The following is a 21,503-nucleotide window of genomic DNA, read 5'->3' as shown; positions in this document are numbered from 1 at the left end:
AACTACTGTCAAAATAACTGCAATAACTAATTTCTGGAGATTAAAAGTTAATAAATCATTACCGGTTCATAAATAAATTTACAATACAACAAAAATAAACTCTTACACCAATTTCATGTTTTTTATTTGGGATGGAACCAGCTTCTTTACCAGCTGATGCAAATATCCTGAAACCTTTTTGTAGCCTAAGGACTGTAAAATAACTTTAAAATAACTTTCTTGGCTGTATAGTTGTACAGTATTCCATGTAAGAAAATATGTCACATTCTTGTATTAATCAGATGATTCCTTTACAGTAGTACATCACTTAGTTATGGTTATATTTGGGAAATTTCATTAAGGAGTTGGGTATAGTAAGAATTATTCTCTTTGCTTTTTCCCATCAGTTATTTTTTTAATATTTAAAAAAAAATTATATATGGATAATAAGTTACCAAAGTAATATACAATACAGCATCTATATCATATACAGTGAAGATATATATAATATCTGTACATACCCTGTATACAACTTAAAAATAAAAATCTTAAAACCAGTTACAATTTCATAATTATTTTTATGCATTCAAAAGCTGTGCTTAATTAGTAGCATATGTTAAGTAAATACTTTCAAGTAATACTAATTATATAAATTATTTTATTTCCAGAGCTGTTACATTATTCTTTAATTAATTTTAAAGTTTACTATTGTTTTATTTTTAAAACTTTCAGGAAGCTTGTTAAAATATTTCTACACAATAAATTTGTGATTTTTTGTCAATTTTTTTGTTGGCAATTAATTCTAAATCTTTATTTATAATTTTAAATCATAAATAATTTTAAATTATTTCTTATGTTGGTAATACATTTATCAAAAGTAATGTCAATTCATTATAATGAATTATAATAGATTCTAAAAAATATTTTTCTCTTACATTTAAAGGTATTTTATTATTATTCATGTCACTCTTAAAGACTATTTTTAATCACTTTTTCATGCATTATTTTGACAAGTTCATAAAGTGTTTTATGCACAGAACCCCATGCCAATATTACATAAGTATTATGTTATAACAAACCATACATAACTGTGCATACATTTTTATGACAATAGCTTACTTAATTTCCCTAAAATATAGGTAAGTGTTTTTAAGTAGGTATTTTTATAAACTAATTTTTGTATCAATTATAATGCCTAAGTATTTGGTATTATTAACTTTTGAATAATTATCTATATTAATAATAAAGGTACTGGGTGTAGTATCACAGTCAGAGAATGTGATACAAAGTGTTTTATTAATTTTTAAGACTAGTAAATTATAAGGTAACAAATTTTTTATTCATAATAGTGTTTAATACAAAGAATTGAACACATTATTCCAGTATTACCAATACAAATCATCACAGTATAATCCACAAATAATATGATTTTACAGTTAGTATTGTTTAATTCAAACAAGTCATTCATATAAATAATAATGAGCCTAATACTGTGCTTTGGGGAACTCAATCAGATACATCAACTAATTCACTTTTGATACTATTTACTTTTGATTTCTATCTTAAAAATAATTTTTGATTAACTTCAACGACAATCCTCTTCTACGTCATAATTTTTGCTTTAGTGTTTTATGATTCTCAGTGTCAGAGGCTTTTGTAAAGCCCAAAAACACAGCTATAGTGGATATTCCTTTATTTAAATTTACATAAATTAGTTCAACAACTTTCGCAATAGTATCTTTTATTCCTACTATTTTTCAATAAACTGAACTGAAAATTAGTAAATATTTTGAGTTTATCTAGAAAATTTATTATTCTTTTACGTAGGAGTTTTTCAAAAATTTTTACACAGTTAGAAATTAACAAAATTGGTTAGCAGTTATACGTATTATTTTTATTGTCAGTTTTATGTATAAAGGTTATTTCAACTATTTTAAAATTACATATTTCAAATTAAAAACAGAAGATGTGTATATGTAACAATGTGAAAACTAAACATTTTTAGACATTTTTAATTAAATTAATAATTAATAAAGTATGAATGTTATCTACACCACCAGGTTTTTTAATTTTTCTCTAATTATCTTTACTTCCATTCTCTTTTTCACTGATCTGGATTTTCAGTATTTCCCCAATCATAGACGAAGATGGTTGACCTGATCCTTTCTCATTTTCTGCTGATCCTGGAGTGCTCTCAAGGTCAAAATTCCCTCTTTCAATCTCTCTCTACCGTCTACATATTGTTGTATGATGAGAACAATCTTCTCCAAGTACAGAAGTTTTTTTCTCTAAACACTGATCAATACTTAACCCATATGCAAAATTGTCCAGTATTCAATTTTCAACCATACATTATATACAAAATACACTATTTCATTGTACAGAGAAGGAAATACAATATGATATTTCCTTCCCTATTAGTCTCAAATATATTTTTAAATAAAAATATTTTTTTTATATACTGCTTAATTATTTTTGTGAATGCATGTTATCATTACACAACTTCTAATTTTCTTACATACTTAGATTGTTAAACAAACTAAGGATTATTTCTGCTGGAACCTTTTTACTTAGTAACTTCTTTTAGAAATAAGACATAGTTCACCAAAGATTTCTGGTTTGAATATAAAGCACCTTCACAACAAATGCTCTTGAAACAGTTTCAGACTTATCCTCACTTCACCTCAGTATCATAGACCTTAACAATAGAAGAATGGTAACTCATAGAATCTAGGCTGTGTTGAAAAGATCATCCTTAATTCAAAATAGTAAATTTACATTAACTATAAATAGAGTATGAAACCTGATTACATGATGAAAAAATTTTGATTCTTACAATCACATTTAATCTTTTAAGAAAAGAACTTTCTTTGAAAAGAATTTTTTTGAAATTAATATGAGAAACCATGCAACTTTTTATAGAGATTGTTCTTGTATCAGTTGGAAAATTGGTGCTGGGATCTGTGATAAATGGCTTAAGACAAATCCAGGAAATGTAACAAAATGTCAGGCTGAAATATTTACAAATTTTAGATGTGCCTGCCTATGTCTACGACGGGATGCTTAACCTTATTTTCTGATAGTCAAGCAGGATTTAAGGTGTTTAATTCAAACTAGTTTTATTACCTACTTCTATGGGACTACAATAATGATGTACTTTTAGCCCTACCATTCCATAATGATGTAGAATTACATAGGATGGATACACACACATGAATTACAAGTAATGATGAACCCACTGGCCAGGTAAGCTGCAATAATCCATTTATTAAACCCAAACTGGCATATGGGTAAGTACAGCCTGGATCAGCAAAGTAGTTAAACAGTACGTTTTTAAGGGATGAGAACATTTTTAAAAAACCAACCTGTAACAAAAAAATGTTCTATTTTCTTAACAGATACCTACAGTGTGTTCACAATGTCTTAAGAAAGTCATCTGATTCCTGACTGGACATGGGTTCATTATGTTCAGGATTCATCGGAAAACTATGGGGCTTTATGAAGACAATCCAATATATAGCTCGTCAAGATTCCAACAACACTGCTCAGCATCATTCCCTAAAATATGAGAGATTCAAACAAAAGAAATTTGATTTTTATAGTTTTCCTCTCTCCGGGTATAAGAGATCTCAGTATACAAGTCAATTACTACATCTTTTTCAAAATGAGAAGCTGAGCTTGTAAGTTCAAAGCAAATATAAGGCACACAAAAAATCTTTTCAGTTGGACAGAGGGTTGGGTTTACCAATCTAATCTAAGTTATACATTTTAAAATAAATCATATAAAAAACTTATTATTTTTGAGCCATACAGAATGAAATATGTTTTCATAATAGGTGAAAAAATTTCTTTCTTTCTATTTTTTTTTCCTAGAAAGAGAAGATATTTTAAATTAGCTAAAATTTACTCAAAGAAACATTATTAGTTTGTATTCATGATACTGTGTAATTAATGTGTATTTGACATTTTATGGTAATATTGGACTGCAATAAAAGACAAAAAAATTACTGGATATGTTATTTTCTTAACAAGAATGACCTAAAACATCTAAAATTAGTTTTAATGTAATTTATGAAGTAGGACTATCATTTAAAGAAGTTTATATTAACATCAGAAGAGTGGCAAGAATATTAGATTGGTGAGTGATACATGGGAAGGGACTTCTGGTGCAACATCACAGAATACATTTACACTTTTCTTGATTCTAACAATACAGAAGCAATTACTTCTAAGCATTGTATTTAAAACAATACAGTATCTTTCATGTGCTATCCAATATATTCATTTCTCATCATTCATTGTCATAAAAAGAAGAACTAAGCAGCATATAAAAATCAGGGTTTGTTGAAAATAAACTGATAACAACAAAGTACAATAAAAATAATAAATTTGCATTATCTGATATCAAATGAAAAAAAAGATGACAATTGAACCACAACCATCAATTAAATGTAGCAAAAGATTTAATATATTTTTTTCTGCATTAATTCTTAAAATAAATCAGAAATATTATCTTAAAAATATTTCAGTATATTTAAAAAAGTATGTTTGTTTGATAACAATATAATACAGCTGATATGAAAGAGGGTGTTTTCATATGGGTGGATCCACTTTGATAATGTTCCACGTTACATTAATTTGATAAAATATAACTGTAGCATTACAAAACAACTAAAAGCTATGAAAATAAAAATTATAACCAGAATAATTTAGCAAATATGCATTATATTATATTTTCTATTATACTGTTATGTAAGTACTTATTACTACCTATTTTTTATATCATAGTCTGATAAATAAATTAATGTTAATAATAACAAATTATGTTAAACACTAATATTGCAATAAATAGTTTGTATTGATAAAAGAATTCTCTGGTATACTTATACACAAAGATTAAATGTCACAACAGATAATGAAATTAAAATTTTATATTGGTGGATCTATGAACTTAAATAAAGCTATGCATAATGTACTTGTTAAAAAGGCGTAATGTAAATGTCAATGAAGTAATAAATGATGCAGTTCTCAGCATTAATGTGATTTTTTTATATGAAGATTTATTTATGCATTTAAAACAACATTAGGTAGTCATTGACAATTCATATTACATATTGTGTGCAATATAATGAATATACTAGCATCTCAGTCATGGATTCACCCGCACTATAAGGTTACTTTGTTGTTTCCTGTTGCAATCAAATTTTTTAATTTTATGTTTTTTAGTCAAGTAATCAGAGGCAGGGGCAGCAAGTCACATTGCACATACTGTAACAGTGGTAATGGATGTGTTGGTTGAGCCATACACAGTCACCTCCTTAAAAAATTGAGATTCAAATTAACTCAAAAATGGTTTTTAGATATTTATCTGAAAAGTATTTGCAAGTTAAAATCTACAATATCTTGTTTAGTATAGTTAGAGATGGAGAAAATTTAAAGTTACTGTTCAAAATTGTTTTACCTTTCTTCACCCCTTTCAAGGTTGAATTTCGAAAAATCTAGAAATAGTTCTTGGATATTAACATGAAGATTAGAGACAACAAAAATCAAGTCGATATCTTCATTTGTTAATGAGAAATTAAAACATCCATTTTAACCCTTTAGACTAGGAATTTCAAAAATTCCTTCCTTACACCACTTACACCATAAGAAGAGCATGTAAACAAATTTTCATCAATTTATCTTTACTGTTTTTGCTGGTCATTGATTATGAATCATTCATGAGATGTCCTTTTTTATATACTTCAGTTATAATTAATAAAAAATATAATTATGAAAAATATATTAGAAAGCATGAAAAAAATTTAATAATTTAAAATTATTAAAAGTTATAAATAACTTACTTCGAAATTGCTCTGAAATCATTTATCCAGAGGACTTTTACAGCTAATTATAGAGTTCCTTCTTCAGTGGAATTTCTGCTAGCATTGTTAATAATCGCACTTGTCTTAAAAAGATTAGTAAACCCCTTAAGTATTTCAGTATATATCTATTTCATATTATAAATAGCTTTACCAAGTGAAATGAATTTATAAATTTCATATGTTGAATTGTTGTTGAGATCAGTTTTTGTATGTTACGAGAATAAGTTGTGATTAATAAATTAGTGTTGTGATAAATTAGTATATATTAGTAATATTAGTAATAGTGTTGTGATAAATTAGTTGTGATTAATAAATTAGTGTCCTGTTTTTATACGGTAATTTGCAAAAATTGATTTTCTTGTCAGGTGTATTGTCTGTATGTACTTGTATTTGAAGAATGTGCATCTAGTCTGCCAAATGTAGTACTTAGTGCAATCACCTTTAATTTTTATAGACATGGGTGATTGTGTTTGTCAATGAGAATTTTGTTAGATTGTAGAATGATGACTTTCAGAAGTGTCTCCAATTGTGGAAGAAAAGGGGACTATGCAATCCAAGCAAAAGAAGGCTACGTTTGACAGGATGGAGGCCAATAATTTTTATGATACTTTATCTATTTTTCATAGATTAATTCTGAGAATAATGCTTTATAAGCTTTCCAATCATTTTAAAATGAGTACCATTTATTTCATTTTACTTTATCAATAACTGCTTCAATAATATTACTGATGATGAAACTGCAGCATACTTCTGAAACTATCTGTGAACATACTTCAAAATAGTATGAATTAAATTTTTATTAAGATTTTACTAAAACTGAAATGGTCACATTCAGATAATTTTGTGTAAGAAACAATCTTCAGTATTCTATAACTATAATTAATTATAATGATAAATAAGCAAATTTTTCATTTTGAAGAGTATAATAATAAATCATATAGGTCATGTCAGGAATGTGTAGATTTGCTGCTCCAAAGATAAAAAAAAGAAATGACCCAAGAATTTTCCTGGATGGATTAACGGAAGTTATGCTGAAACCTTGTTAAAATTTGATCTAAAGGTGTTAGATCAGGCAATCTTTGTGGCCAGGAATGTGGACCTCTACGACCGGTCCATTTCTCAGGGAAATCACTGCTTTTGAACTAAGCTACATTCAGATAGCATTCTTTTTCCAAGACACGTCTGGAATTTTATCCTTTTTACATGAATGATAAAAGAAGCGTTGTCTAATACAATAACTGAATTATCTTCCAGAAGAGGTAACACATCGCGAAACCATTCCTCAAAAGAAAAGCTCATCTCGTTTTGAGTCTCCTGTATATTTAGATTAAAAAATCCAGCCATCGGGTTGGTCTAGTGGTTAACGCGTCTTCTCTAATCAGCTGATTTGGAAGTCGAGAGTTACAGCGTTCAAGTCCTAGTAAAGCCAATTATTTTTACACGGATTTAAATACTAGATCGTGGATACCGGTGTTCTTTGGTGGTTGGGTTTCAATTAACCACACATCTCAGGAATGGTCGAACTGAGAATGTACAAGACTACACTTCATTTACACTCATACATATCATCCTCATAAATCCTCTGAAGAATTATCTAAACGGTAGTTACCGGAGGCTAAACAGGAAAAAGAAAGAAGATTAAAAAATCCAGAGATCACCATTGATAAACCTGTTATCACTGCCGATATGCGTCATTGTGAGACACCTACCTTGATCCGATGGAGCCTTATTATCGGCTGATAAGCCATACAGAAAGGCTCATTTTGATTACTTCACCCTTTATCTTTCCCAACGAAACTTTTCGTGTGGCCTTCGATGACCCAAGTTTCATCCATATAATATTCTATACGGCCTTCTTGCCTCATTTTCTTCATTTCAGGGAGATATTGTCTTTGCCATGTAATATCATCATTGTCAATTAAAGTACTTTCCCGGCCCCCTTTATCGCATTTAAAATTCATACTTTTTAATAATTTATAAAAAGTTGTTTTTCGCGAATCTGGGTGATCGTTATCGTATTGTACAACTCGAAAACTTTGTGTACAGTAGGCGGTGCGTTTAGAAAATAAAATTCGTGTAGTTTTCTACGAATAGCTTTTTTATTGTAATTTTCAACTTTCTCATCAAGTTGACCTGCGGGGTTTTGTATTGCTTAGGAGACCGTAATTGATTAGTAGATTTATACTCGCGAATTATATGTACACAGAAGCAGTAAAACTTCTACTATGTTAGCAGTTTTATTAACAACATCCGAAATCGACGCTGTTGGATTACTCTGCAATTAGCTTTTGTAAGGGCTTTAGTCGCGGCATTTTGTTCGGAGGTGATATCAATAATCGCGCACTATTATCAGCTGAATCGGTATCAAACACGCTGTCAAAATAATGGTATAACTCAAGTTGTACAGACACAAATCTAGGAATGTACTACACTCACTTTCAAATAAACTTTTAAAAAAGTGTTTATATTAACTTTAACTAAATACAGTAAATTAATATAAATAAATACAGTACATAAATACACAAAATATGTAAGTAAATAAATTACATTACATAAATATGTAAGAGAAACACAAAAATTGAACACAAGAATAAAAGGGCGATTATATGAAAAGAATAAGGGTTTTATAGAACTGAGAAGGTATACCATTATATAAACGTTTCATTACAAAATACTAAATGATTAATTATACAGTGACTAATAAATGAGTAATGATTATAGTGTTTTATATAATATAGCTGCGTTGTGAATTGTTAGTGATACACGGAACGTGACTCGACAGAATCACGACTAACTCGCTCACACAAACGCACCGTTTATTTACTCTATAAGCTAACTGAATTCAGCATAAGTATATCGGGTACTAAGAACTGTCTGTCGTTAGCGTAGGTTTTCTGTGAATTTTAGTTTCAGCGTGATCGGTTTGCCATAGGAGTAATGCCGTACTTATTTACAACAGAAGAATACGCTGATATAGTATTCATTTTGGGTGTTTGTGATAGCAATACTACAGCTGCTGCAGCAGAATCTAAAAAAAACATTTTCGGAATCGCAAGATTTCAGAACGCAAAACAATTAGTACCACTTTTCGCAATAGTCGGGAAATCAGATTAACTACCTATATTCGAACTAGCTACGAAACATCTGACATACACGACGCTGTTATTGATGAAATTATTATCGATGCAGACCAGGCGTCAGCACGTGACGTCTTTCTAAGCGGATGGTTGTTTCCCCATTTGAGAACACTTAAAACATATATTATCCTAATCATAAATAGCCAGTACAACATCTATACTCGGGAGACGGTCCGTTTTGTTCGGAGTTCTGCAACTGGTGGAATACAAATCGACAACTCTGAAAGTATGTTTTGTTTATCTACAAGGCAAATTTCATTCGTGATGGCGAAAATTTAGGCAATGAGCATGCATGGGCCGAAGTAAATCCGATGAAACGGTGGAACAATTTCCTCCTAAGATTATGACAGAATCAGCAGTACATCAAACAAGATGATAAATGAGCAAAAAAAAGTAAGTCAATTCATAAGGATATTTACATATTTTAGCTCATAGTATACTGTCTGATCATTTGAACTTCTGGAAAGTGTGATAATTTGAACTTCTATGACCAAACAACTTAGTATCAGACAAAATAAATCAAATGGGTCTGTATTTGTAACAGTACCTGTAGTGTGACAATGAAGAAGATATTGCACAGGGTTGTTACTGTGGTTGAATCATGGGTGCAACATTAGTGACTCTAACCAAAACAGAAGCCACTGTGGCTGGAAACATCCTTCTTCACATTCATAGAAAAAATTCAAAGCTACTCAACCAGGAAGATTATGCTTAACTGTTTTAAAATTTTCAAGCCAATTTCCAGAAGTGAGGGGATAATATGAATCATTCATCATACTGAAAAGTTCTATTGCTACTTTGGGCTGTAATTTGATGAATTTGTAATTGTTAACATCTGCAATTTGTGGTAAATACATGTGTGCTTGTGTCCATAAACTTCACTCATACAGTTCACAGTTCATTAAAAAGCAATTTAGAAATATTTATTCTAACAAAGTTTGTCAGTATATTAAAAAATAAGTATTTTTTCTATGTTTTGTTTAGTACCAATGAATAAAATTTGTTATTCACTGAGAAATGGAAATGAAAAATCTGAAATAAGAAATGCTCTTCTTAGAAACTACAATAAACTGGAAAGTCCTGTAAATACATCAAAACTTACTGTAAAACTGTATTTGTTGATAATTGAAGCAGAAATGGTAAGTATTTTTTTATTACAAAGTTTTTTTTTTTGATTCGTAAAGAACTTAAGGGGATCTTGTACCTTCTACGTTGCCCATGTTAAATTTATCATTTTCATGTTCCTTTTTCTCAACTTTCATTACAGACACATGATTGAATTTTTTTACAGTAATATTTTAGGCCTGTTTGTACACACTGGTAAATATCAAACCATTACATCAAGCAGAAGATATAAAAAAAAATAATAATAAATAAACTGGCCAAATTATTTTGTAAATAAAATATAACAAAAATTAAAAATTATTTTTCTACTGCAAATAATAGTTAAGTACTAACTCGGTATGTGCATTTTTTTTTTTTTTTTTTTTTTTTTTTTTATATGGTACAAAATTACGGGAAAATTTTCAGCTTTTTATGAGTAATAGTTCTTGAGGAAAAGGAACATAAGTGTAAAAAATATCAATTTTTGGTAAACAGAGATTGAAGTAAAAGATTACTAACCCACCACACCTTAGTGCAGTCCAGCTTCATATTCAGGATTGTCAGACATTTTCTACTTCTATGGTTCTCCTTTTTGTGTCCTTTCCATGATAAACCTGGTGGGCTTCTTTATTTGCTTTTTGAATTCGGTGTAGTCCTGATACTTGCATGCTGCAACCTTATTTTCACACAAGGTGAAACATAATTTTTCTAAAACTTTAATTCTTCCATATTGTGCAAAACAAAGGTTGTGCAGACAGGCAACATTTGGAATATGTAAAACAAATTTTTAGGGATGTAGGACGTAGGTGGTATACCGAAATGAAATGACTGGCGCTAGATGGGGAATCTTGGAGAGCTGCATCAAACCAGTCAAATGACTGAAGACAAAAAAAAGAAACATGTGCCTTAAATCAAAAAGCAGGTTTTTGCAGATTCATTACTGTGCAGAAACGTGTAGTAGAAGACTGACACTTACCTATTCCTCGCATACATATGTAAATCTAATAATATTTTCATATCTATTACTTTTTTGCTGGTTGTCATAGATTTAGGGGACGCACATGATGAGCACTTAAAAAATAACAAAGTTAATCCCAATCTCTTAGTAGTATCTTAAAAAAATGACAAACTACTCTTACTATCACAAAATTTACACTTCTGATAACTAATAAGCTCAGATAATAAGTTAATATTTACAATTATATCTCCATTTTCTAAAAAAGCACTGGGATTATCTGCGTCCTTATAATAAATTTGATGAAAACAGAAGTATTTTTTTCAGAACTACAAGTACTAGGATGTCCAATTCAGATCCAGTATCACACAACCTACCTTCTGGCATTGTCAGTTTTATAATTTTTATAGCATCTATACCTCCAATTACTTTCCGATTGTTATTTCAGAATTGTTATTTCTGATTCTAATAGAAAAAATTGTTAAACTTTATAAATAAATGCCTGAGAGGTAATATATTAAGCAGATAAAATAAAGTGAAAGTATGCTCTCAGAGCTGCTGATTGATTATAAATGTTAGTTTTTTATTTGTATGGGACTTAGTGGCTTATGTTATTTTCATAAGTACCAACCCAACAAAAATTACCATATTGTAACAGACTTTGGTAAGTAAGAAAGTAGAAAACACAATTTTCTAAAATCTTAACACAATTCACATTTTAATATGATCTATATCATATTATGATATAATATGATGCATCATCATATTATGTTTTCGTCAATAATTAATCCTAAATTATTGATTTTTTCAACCTGCTTTATCATTATGACAATTGTTACAAAATTTAATATTCTTCTCAATACATTTATATCTATAATACAATGCATCTGAAAGTTTGGCCACCTTATTTATGTTAAAATTCTTTGTGTGTGCAGTACATATAGGCTACCTGTAGTGGCCTACCTATAAGTACCTTTCCATGAAATAACAAATAGGTTATCTGAAATGCATCTTAGGATTATACTTTTTTGAATGAACTGCATTTCATATCTTAAGTTAACATGCTTGAAAATTATTTTTCACCATGAAAACCATGAATCTGCTGAAAACTGCTTAAATACATTATTTTGACTGTCCCTTGGCAGATGAAGATAAATCCTGGGCTCCACATGTAGCATGCATCAAGTGCTATGTTAAACTAACCCAGTGGTTAAAAGGAAAGAAGAGCATTTGCTTTTTGGTGTATCTATTATTTGCAGAGAGTCTACTAACCATTATGATGATTGCTATTTTTGTTTAACAAATATTACTGGTTTCAATTCAAACAATAAAAGCAGTATTGCATACTCAAATGTGTTCGTTCAGCTATGATACCAGTACTTGGTGTTGATTTACTGATTCCAACTGTTCCAACTTCTTGGAAAAAAATTCTGATTCTCCAGAAGGCTCAACTGATGAATCCTCAATTACAATAGATATTAATTATATTCCTGAAGAATCAAATACTGAACCTCACCTCATCACACAAGCAGAACTGAGCTACTTGCATTGTTGAAACAACATGCAGACCTCCAAGGTTTACATCCTAAAGAATGGAATTTATTAAACAAGGATATTACAATTTCAGTATATAGAAATTGAAATGAAAATTTACTGAAGTACTTTAGAAGAGATGGTTTAATTAGTTCCTGCCATGATGTTAGGGGCTAATGTCTGTACTGAACATTGATTCATAAGTACCGACCCTATAAAAATTTCCATATTGTAACAGACTTTGGTAAGAAAGAAAGTAAAAAAACAATTTTCTAAAATCTTAACACAATTCACATTTTAATACGATCTATATCATATTATGATATAATATGATGTATCATCATATTATGTTATTCATGATTGGTGTTTATTTGTAGACTCATCAAAAAGAAGCTTAAAGACAGTGTTGTAGCATAACTTGAATAAGTTTTTTTCTATACTGGTAGCACATGTTGTAGGAATGAAAGAAAAATGTGAAAGTATGTCAAAAATTTTAAAAGCTATTTAAGTATGATGAACATTCATGGTGAATCATTGCTCACCTAAAAGTGATAGGGCTTCTTCTCGGTCTCCAGAGTGGCTTTACAATATACATGTTTCTTATGTTTGTGGGATAGTTGGGCTAGAGATCAATTTAGAAAAGAAATCAGTTTATCCCAGGAAAGGAAAATGTTGTCAATATTCCCTAGTCGAATCAGATTGTATTATTTTACCACCTCTTCACATAAAACCAGGCCTGATGAAGAATTTTGTAAAAGCATTAGATAAAGATGGAGACAGCTTTAAATATTTAGCTGAAGTTTTTTCACAATTAAAAAAAATTAAAAAAAAATTTTAAAAATGCCCTCTTGTAAAAGAGGGAATATTCATTGGGCACAAATAAGAAAATTAATTCATGAAAATATATTTGATAGCAAACTGAATCCTAAAGAACTAGCAGCATAGAGGTCATTCAAAAATGTCGTTAATAGTTTTCTTGGGAAAAAAACAGCTGAAATCATGATTAGCTTATAAATGAACTCTTAATGAACTACAAAAATTTAAACTGCAGAATGTTATTGAAAATTCAATTTTTACATTTCTCAATTAGAGTTTTTCCCTTTAAACTTGGGTGACATCAGAGACAAACCAGGAACATTATCAAGGCAGATGGGATGAATCTATGATTAGCGACTACTGCTGGATGATAAAAAGAGAAGACTTCACTGAACACAAAAGAAAAATAAGAAAAAACAAATTAAGATAAATGTAATGTCAGAATATTAAAGTTAAAAAATTTAATTGTAATTAAACCAATTTTATTATTTATTTTATTTTAAAATAAAATAAATAATAAATATTTTATTTTAAAATAAAATAAATAATAAAATTTATTTTAAAGGATCATAACTAAAAGGCTGACGGTGATTAAGAAAAACTGATTTCATTTTAATATTCAGCATAAAAAATACAATTTAATTCATCTACTTTTATATCAGTTCCAAATTATTATTTTTTTGTTTTTGTTGACCTGTGTAATTGTAATAAAAGACAACATTTACAATTATGGGTTGATTATTAATATATATTAATTAAAAGAATAATTATTAAAAGCCAATCTCCTTTGCAGATTGGTAGCATATAACTGTCTATCATCCAAAAAGTTGTGAGTATAAAGATGAGACTGGTATAGAATTTTTAATAAGCAGCAAATTTCCATAATCCCATTTTCCTCTAATAGGTTAAGTAGATAAGGGCACCTGGCCACAAAAATAATGGAAATCATTTGTGCTCTTAATCCCAGGAAAACCGGTCATAAAAAAATGAATTAATTTATTAAAATATTAGACTATTATTAAAATATTAGTCAGTAAGAGAATATTTAATAAAGTACTTTAATTTTTTTAACTAGAAATATGACTTACCTATATGCTTTATCTGATTTATGCCAATTATACAAAAATTAAGACAAATACATTTCTGCCGTATTTGGTCTAGCATAGTATCATTGATCTCAAGCAGCATTAAAATGTGACATTTTAACTTACCCTTACCCTTATTTTAACTTAGAAGTGATACAGTGGAAGATTGGGTCACTCCTAGCAGGTGAGTTGCAGGTAAAATGATGGTACCAATCCATCAGAAGATAGATAGAAGAGGGAGAGAAAATTTTGTAGAAGCAAAAGAGGAAGTCAAAATCCAATGAGTTAATGCTCCATTCTGTTGGAAAATATAATGGATGAAATCTTCAGTTGATTGCAAAAGTTGCCAATTCTGCACCATACACAGATAAAAATGATCAATGTTAGTCTGTTTTGCATGAAAAAAAGGAATAGAAATCTACACCCAAAAAATGCTCTTGGTTAATTACCGATTATAAGGTTCAAAATTATGCCGTTCAAAAACATTGTTAAATTTCATCTATCAATCAAATGAAATGTAACTTAACTACTACTAGCTCCAAGAGTGAAGCAAATTTGTCGTCTTATTTATCTCTGGCAAAATTTCACTCTTTTTAACTTTTTATACTAATATTATAGTCAAAAATATTCATAACTTGCTGAGCTTCAAATCAAACATCACCTTAAAACATGTAAAACAGTTATCCTAGTTCCTAACTTGTACAGTAGTGTGACTTTCAGAGGCTTCATTAAAAATTCCTTTTGATTGCTCTTATGAGGATAATCTCAAAATTCAAACATTAATTTGTATAGTATGATGTGAAAATTTTACTCAAAGTAGGTCTGTTTTATTTACAATGAACTGAATATTATTATTATTATTGTTGTTAAATTAATATTAATGTAATTATTATTATTAATGGTTTAATATTTAATGAATAGAATTAAAAAATAAAGAATTTAATTAATAATAATTTAATATTTTAATAAGATTGTAATTATTAATAGATTTGTAAAATGGTACACAAATAATAATAATATACATTAAATATATTATTATACAACAGACCACAATTTGAATATATACATTTGATAATTAAGTTGAATTAATTGAATGTATTATATTATTTACCCCATCTTATCATAATGTTCAAATTTTTTAGCTCTTCATTAATTATATTTTTGTTGCTCTTTATTACAATTGTAATTTCTAATGGAATTTTTAATAAAAATTATTATTAATCTATTACAATTATAAATATTATTACTATTAATCTAAATATTTTCCAGCCATTAAAATTTTAATGTATGAATTTCTTTCAGCATTACAAGGAAGATGATTTATTTCTTGGTGGAAAAATGTTTATGGTAAAAATAAAAACTATTTTATAAATAACAATCAATAAATTTATAAAATAACTATTACAAATAACAATCATGTAAGTCCAAGCAGTATAAAGTTAAAAGACTGGAACCATTTAATTTAATTATATAAGACAGTGATTCCCAAACTTTGCGCAGTGTTGCCTGGGGAGTTACAACCTCTTCACAGGGGCGCTGTGAAATATTGTAAAAGCTTCTTAATTAATTGAACCAAGATATTTATAATTATTAATTTAATGTTAATTAAAGTAATTAATTTAAGTAAAAAAGTAATGAAGATACAAGAGTTTTATTTATTTTTTCTCTTACTTACTAGTAGTCATACTTTTACTTAGGATAAAACATTGAACATTTTTAATTGAAAAAGGGTGTCGTGACTCAGAAAAGTTTGGGAACCACTGATAAAAGAGTTACATAGTTATTATTGCAGTGTAAATATTTTTTAATTAAAATTAGATCAGCTTTAAGAGTTCATTTATTTTGAGGGAATTTAATAATTATGATACTGTTAAATTGTAACTCAGTAATTTATTATTGAATCTTTGGCTAAGTTACATATTCACAATAATAACATTTTATTGTGGAAGACAGCTAAAAAGTAACTTAGGATTGGATGAAATAAGAAAAGATTTAATAAATAAAATCTTTAATTTGCATGCTGTTAAGAAAAAAGCTACAAGAAAAACATAAAGATCTTATATACCACTTGCAAATTAAAATATTGCAATAAGAAATTAAAATTATATAATGTGAAAAATAGAGATGTTAATTTGTTGATAATACTGTTCTTCAATGCAGTACTACACTTCAATCTACCTAATCTAATTTTGGTTTAATTTAATCGATGAATAAGATTTGGCAAAAATCTCACAAAAGTTCTAAATCATCTGAATCATTGCATATAAATTTTAAAATTGGTTATTTTTTTTTTAGGACCTGTGATATATCATATCATATCTGTTCTAAGTTCTCATCTCTATTTCTTTCTCTTCTCTTCCCAGCTAAACTTATTTATTAATGTCTACTTTCATAAATAAGGGTTATAATGAAGCTTTAATAATGAGCTAACATTTAAATAGCACAATGTCATATTTTTATAATGCATGAAAGACATAATAAATTCCATTATTATAAATATCAGTATAAAGAAAATAACATAAAGAAAAAAAAATGGATTAGATGTGCTGAAGTCTTTAGGTAGTACACAATAAACAAATTTATTTAAAATATGATATAATTATTAAAAAACTAAATAATTTTCATAAAAATAATGAGCATAATTTAGAAATAGAAATAAATAATACATTCTAGATGTTAGATAATAAGAACAGGATAAAAATAAAGTAAAATTGAATGTATATTGTAAACCAACATCACCAATACATAGAATCATAGGCATTTTAGGGGTATTTTGAAAAAATTATTACTATCTTCATTATAAACATAAATTAATAAAGCTTATATGCTTTCAATCATCCAATCTGTAGTTTAATAATAAAAAATATATACTTTTATTGTACTTAATAAAAAAGTTACGATAGTTTGAATTTGATGAAATCATTGTCCAAAAAAGAAATTGTAACAATGTTTATATGATATATTTGTTCTCACAATAATGTTTTAACATATTATAATTATAAGCAGAATATTATAATTATAATACTATAATTAGCTTATAAGTTTTATTTTATTAATAAAAAAATCACTTCCTAATTAATAAATAAAATATTAATCAATATAATAAAAAAAATGTGTTTTTATGTATAATTAGCTCTTGTATGATTCAGTTTGCTGAACATAAAGCAAAGGGGGCTGATTGTCATCAAACAACCAACCCAGCATATCTCAGACTGCTTTGCAGACCACTACATCTTTTTCTTTTGGTATTTTTATTAGCCTCAGGCTGAAAAGTAAATGTAGATGGATCCTGATTAGAAACACTTTGGCATTACCATCACTGTCAGATAAATCCGACACTACTTCAAAATCTGGATCTTTATCCTCATCGTCAATTTCTCCTTCAGATTCAGGAACAAAAATTACTTCATTTAGAATTTTAGGGCAGATAATTTATCAGGTTTACTGTTTTAGGATCATCTACGCGATAACATTCACTCATACTGAAAAAATACGTACTTAGATGAAACAATAAATATTAAAAATAAAACAATAAGCGCACTTGGAAAAAAAAACTCGCACGAAAAAAAATAATAGCATGTAAATCACGAAGTAAACAAAACTCGGGATAAAGCATACAAATATTTTAGAAAACTAACTTACTAAAAAGAATAAAACAACACCGTAATTCTTTCATTAATAAAACTTAAACATTTTATGTCGATATCTTAGGGAAATGTCAATATAAACATACACCATGCACTGCCTCGTACGAAGTGGCCGTAACCTAGCTTTTCACTGGCAACAATCACATGTTGATATGGCTGTTTAAGTTGTCCTGACCTATGCCCTTAACAACTACTGAAAGAGCTGCTGCCCTCTTTCAGGAATCATTCCTTAGTCTGGCTCTCAACAGATACCTCTCCGATATGGTTGCACCTTCAGTCCAGCTACTCTGTATCACTGAGCACTCAAGCCCCCTCACCATCGGCAAGGTCTCAGGATTAATAGAGGGAGATTTCTTTGATATATAAAATATATTATTATATAGTCTATTGTACAGAGTAAAAGATTTATTTGTGGCAATCTATCTCAAAAAAAAATACATTGTATTTATAAAAAAGTATTTACATAGATGTGTTCTGATTGCTACAGAGTTTTATTTTATGTAGTTCATATTTACTTCCTTGTACAAAATAAGGTAACTATTGTGATTGCAAAACATTTCGGCTTTCAGACTTCAATGGAAATATCCATTTTGACCATTCCTGAATCCATTTTGATTAGTTTCGGCGTGATGTCTGTACATACATATGTATGTATGTGTGTATCTATCTCACATAACACAAAAACGATTGGCCGTAGGATATTGAATTTAGCACTGTTGTAACATCTAACTGTGCACCTCTCTTTTTGACTGCAATTGAAATTAAAATTAACATTTTTTAATTAATAAAATATTTAGATCTTAAAGGGAAGGCACATGGTTGGAATCAGACTGCATATCGTTTTGTTTTTTTTTATTTATTAGGCGTACAAGAAAGTCATGTGGTATCCACATCAGATTTTTTATTTTAATTTTACAAACTGATTATGGCAATGTTGATAAATAAATTCGATATTTAGTTATGTTTCCTCAAATACTATTGCATTCACAAAAAATTTATTTAATGAATTTTTTTTGATTTTTGGTTTAAGTTTTTAGACAATTACTTTATTATCAAAAATAATTTATTTGTGATAAACTAAAGAAGAAAATTTTTAATGCATCATTGAAAATTACACAATTTTTTTTTCATTTATGGATAAAATTCAACTTGTATACAAAAATTCAAGTGATTTAAAATTATTGCAAATTTACAAAATTTTTGGGAATGGACTAACTGTTTGCAGGACTATTTTCAACAAACAATTTGCAATAAACAACTGTACAATGCATTACTACTACTGATACAGAAATTATATGCATTTGAGTTTGAAGCTTTACAAAAATAAATTACCTACCAGATTTAAAACAATCCACACCAACATTTACATAATTTTACTATGCATTTGATTATGTTGAACCTTGATTTTTAACAAATTTTTGAGTTTTTGCATGAGAACAGAAAAACTCCATTTTCTGATCCTCTGTCACGTACTGATTGCTTGCTATTCTTGTAACTACCGCGCAAGTCTTACTCAAATTTTTACACAAGGTAACTCATTTTATTAAGTTATCACCCTTTAAATTTCAAATCTGCACTTTTAACCATTTATGTTCTGCTATCAAATTTGTAAAACCATTTCATTTTTGTAATTATCAATGCTTTTTAGGTAGATTTCATAAGAAAGATACCTATTGTAATGGGTACCATGATTCAACTTCCAGAAAATTTTGACATATCTTTGCGTTTCACAACCCCCAGACCACAAAACCACCGTCAGCTCAAAAGTTTATATATACATTTATATATGTACTAGCAGACCTGGCAATGCTTAGCTATTGCTAGATTTGAGTATATATATATATATATATATATATATAGATTAAATGAACATAATTCAAAGTTTGATAAAACATTAACAAAATTAACATTATGGAATATCACAAAATTTAACCTTTCCCTTTTTCTCTTTTACCTTTCCTCCTTCCCCTTTCCCCGTTACCTTTCTTAATTTATCTTTTCCCCTTTACCTTTTTACCCTTTCTCCATTTTCCTTTTTGCCATAGTCACTTTTTCTTTTCCCTACCACCCTTTTTCACCATTCCACTTTCTTCTCCCATTTATCTTTCCCTTGTTTTTTTCCCCTTCCCCCTTTTTTTCTTCCGCTTATCCCTTTTTCTTTCCCTCTTTCTCCTCCCATACCCCTTTTCTTCCTTATCCCCCTTTCTATTTCATTCTTCCCCCTTCTATTTCTCCATTCCCCGCTACTCTTTTTCATCTACCTTTCAACTCTTACCCTTCCCCCTCCCAATTTACAAGTCAAACTTTCAAAGCAATCGGTGAAGAATTTTACAAGATTTAAGATTTTGAATAAACGAACATTTACATTTTTATATATATATATATATTTCACTTTCTTGTTGTTACGATAACTGCCGGTAATTTTGTATCAATCACTTTTAAATTGTTTCTTAAAAATAACTCGTCCCAAAATCTAGGTTGAGTTTGTTAACGGCCAAAATCGGACAATGGGGGTTAAAATAGTGGAGGGGGTTTTAAAAAAAAATAAATCGCTATAACTTTCTTATTAAGAAAAATATTGAATTCGTTTAAAGTTCTTACCATTGTTTGGATAAGGGCCTAAACTTATATAAGTAAAGTTTTTTGATATCACCACCCATTGGCTCAGGAGGTAGAAAAAATGTGATTTTGAAAACAAAAAAATCATACCTCCCTAGGCACAGTATCGAATCGGTTTAAAGTGGTCGTTAGTTCTCTAAACATTACCTAAAACGTTTGCCTGAAAAATTTTTGATATGACCAACCCTTACAGCAAGGGATGACCAAATTGTTGCTGGAATTGTAAGAAGGTTGGGATTGTCATATGCTAAACATGTGAAACTTTTTTTCACATGCAACCATTGTCATATTGAATAAATTTGAAGTTTTTCTTAACTTTAAGTTGGAAATCTTTTTTATCCTCTACTTAGCACTGATGAAATCTATCTCCCCCTTATGGCATGTCGAAAGGAATTTTTTGTTATTAATTAATTATAAAATTATTTCTACTTGCGTAAAAATAATGTGCATTTTGTTCTAAAAATAAGAAACAAGTGTGTTCCAAAAATATGATGGAATGTCTCATTTTGTCAGCTATATTCTTTTTATTATTGTTTTTGTCAGCCTAAAATACTTACAGTAAAATAATTGTTATTAATTTTATTGTTTTAGTATTGGAATGATTCACGATTAAAATGGAATCCAAGAGATCATCACAACATCACTACTCTATCAATTCCAGAGGGTATGCTTTGGACACCATCTCCATCTTTGGTTACTACAATCCAGTAATTACAACTTTTAAAATAATTAGTAAATTAGTATACAAATCAGTAACTTTGTGT

The 21,503-nt window shown here is 28.7% G+C and overlaps 1 protein-coding gene across 2 annotated transcripts in view; it reads left to right on the top strand.

Annotated features, from left to right (window-relative positions):
- The first annotated feature begins 4,632 nt into the window (after positions 1 to 4,632).
- The window catches only part of LOC142320880 (acetylcholine receptor subunit beta-type unc-29-like), a 43,572-nt gene continuing 26,701 nt past the window's right edge, over positions 4,633 to 21,503 (top strand). The window contains exons 1-4 of one of the 2 annotated variants that reach the window (XM_075358861.1): positions 4,633 to 4,731; positions 9,965 to 10,119; positions 15,776 to 15,820; positions 21,331 to 21,446. In XM_075358861.1, the coding sequence (XP_075214976.1) occupies positions 4,698 to 4,731; positions 9,965 to 10,119; positions 15,776 to 15,820; positions 21,331 to 21,446 (350 nt within the window). In that variant the 5' untranslated portion in view covers positions 4,633 to 4,697. The remainder of the gene's footprint in view (positions 4,732 to 9,964; positions 10,120 to 15,775; positions 15,821 to 21,330; positions 21,447 to 21,503) is intronic. The other variant, XM_075358862.1, reaches the window with a different exon arrangement.

The sequence above is a fragment of the Lycorma delicatula genome, chromosome 3 (assembly GCF_047948215.1).
Source record: "Lycorma delicatula isolate Av1 chromosome 3, ASM4794821v1, whole genome shotgun sequence".
NCBI classification, from domain to species: Eukaryota; Metazoa; Arthropoda; class Insecta; order Hemiptera; family Fulgoridae; genus Lycorma; species Lycorma delicatula.
This window is presented reverse-complemented; position numbering and strand designations above follow the sequence as displayed.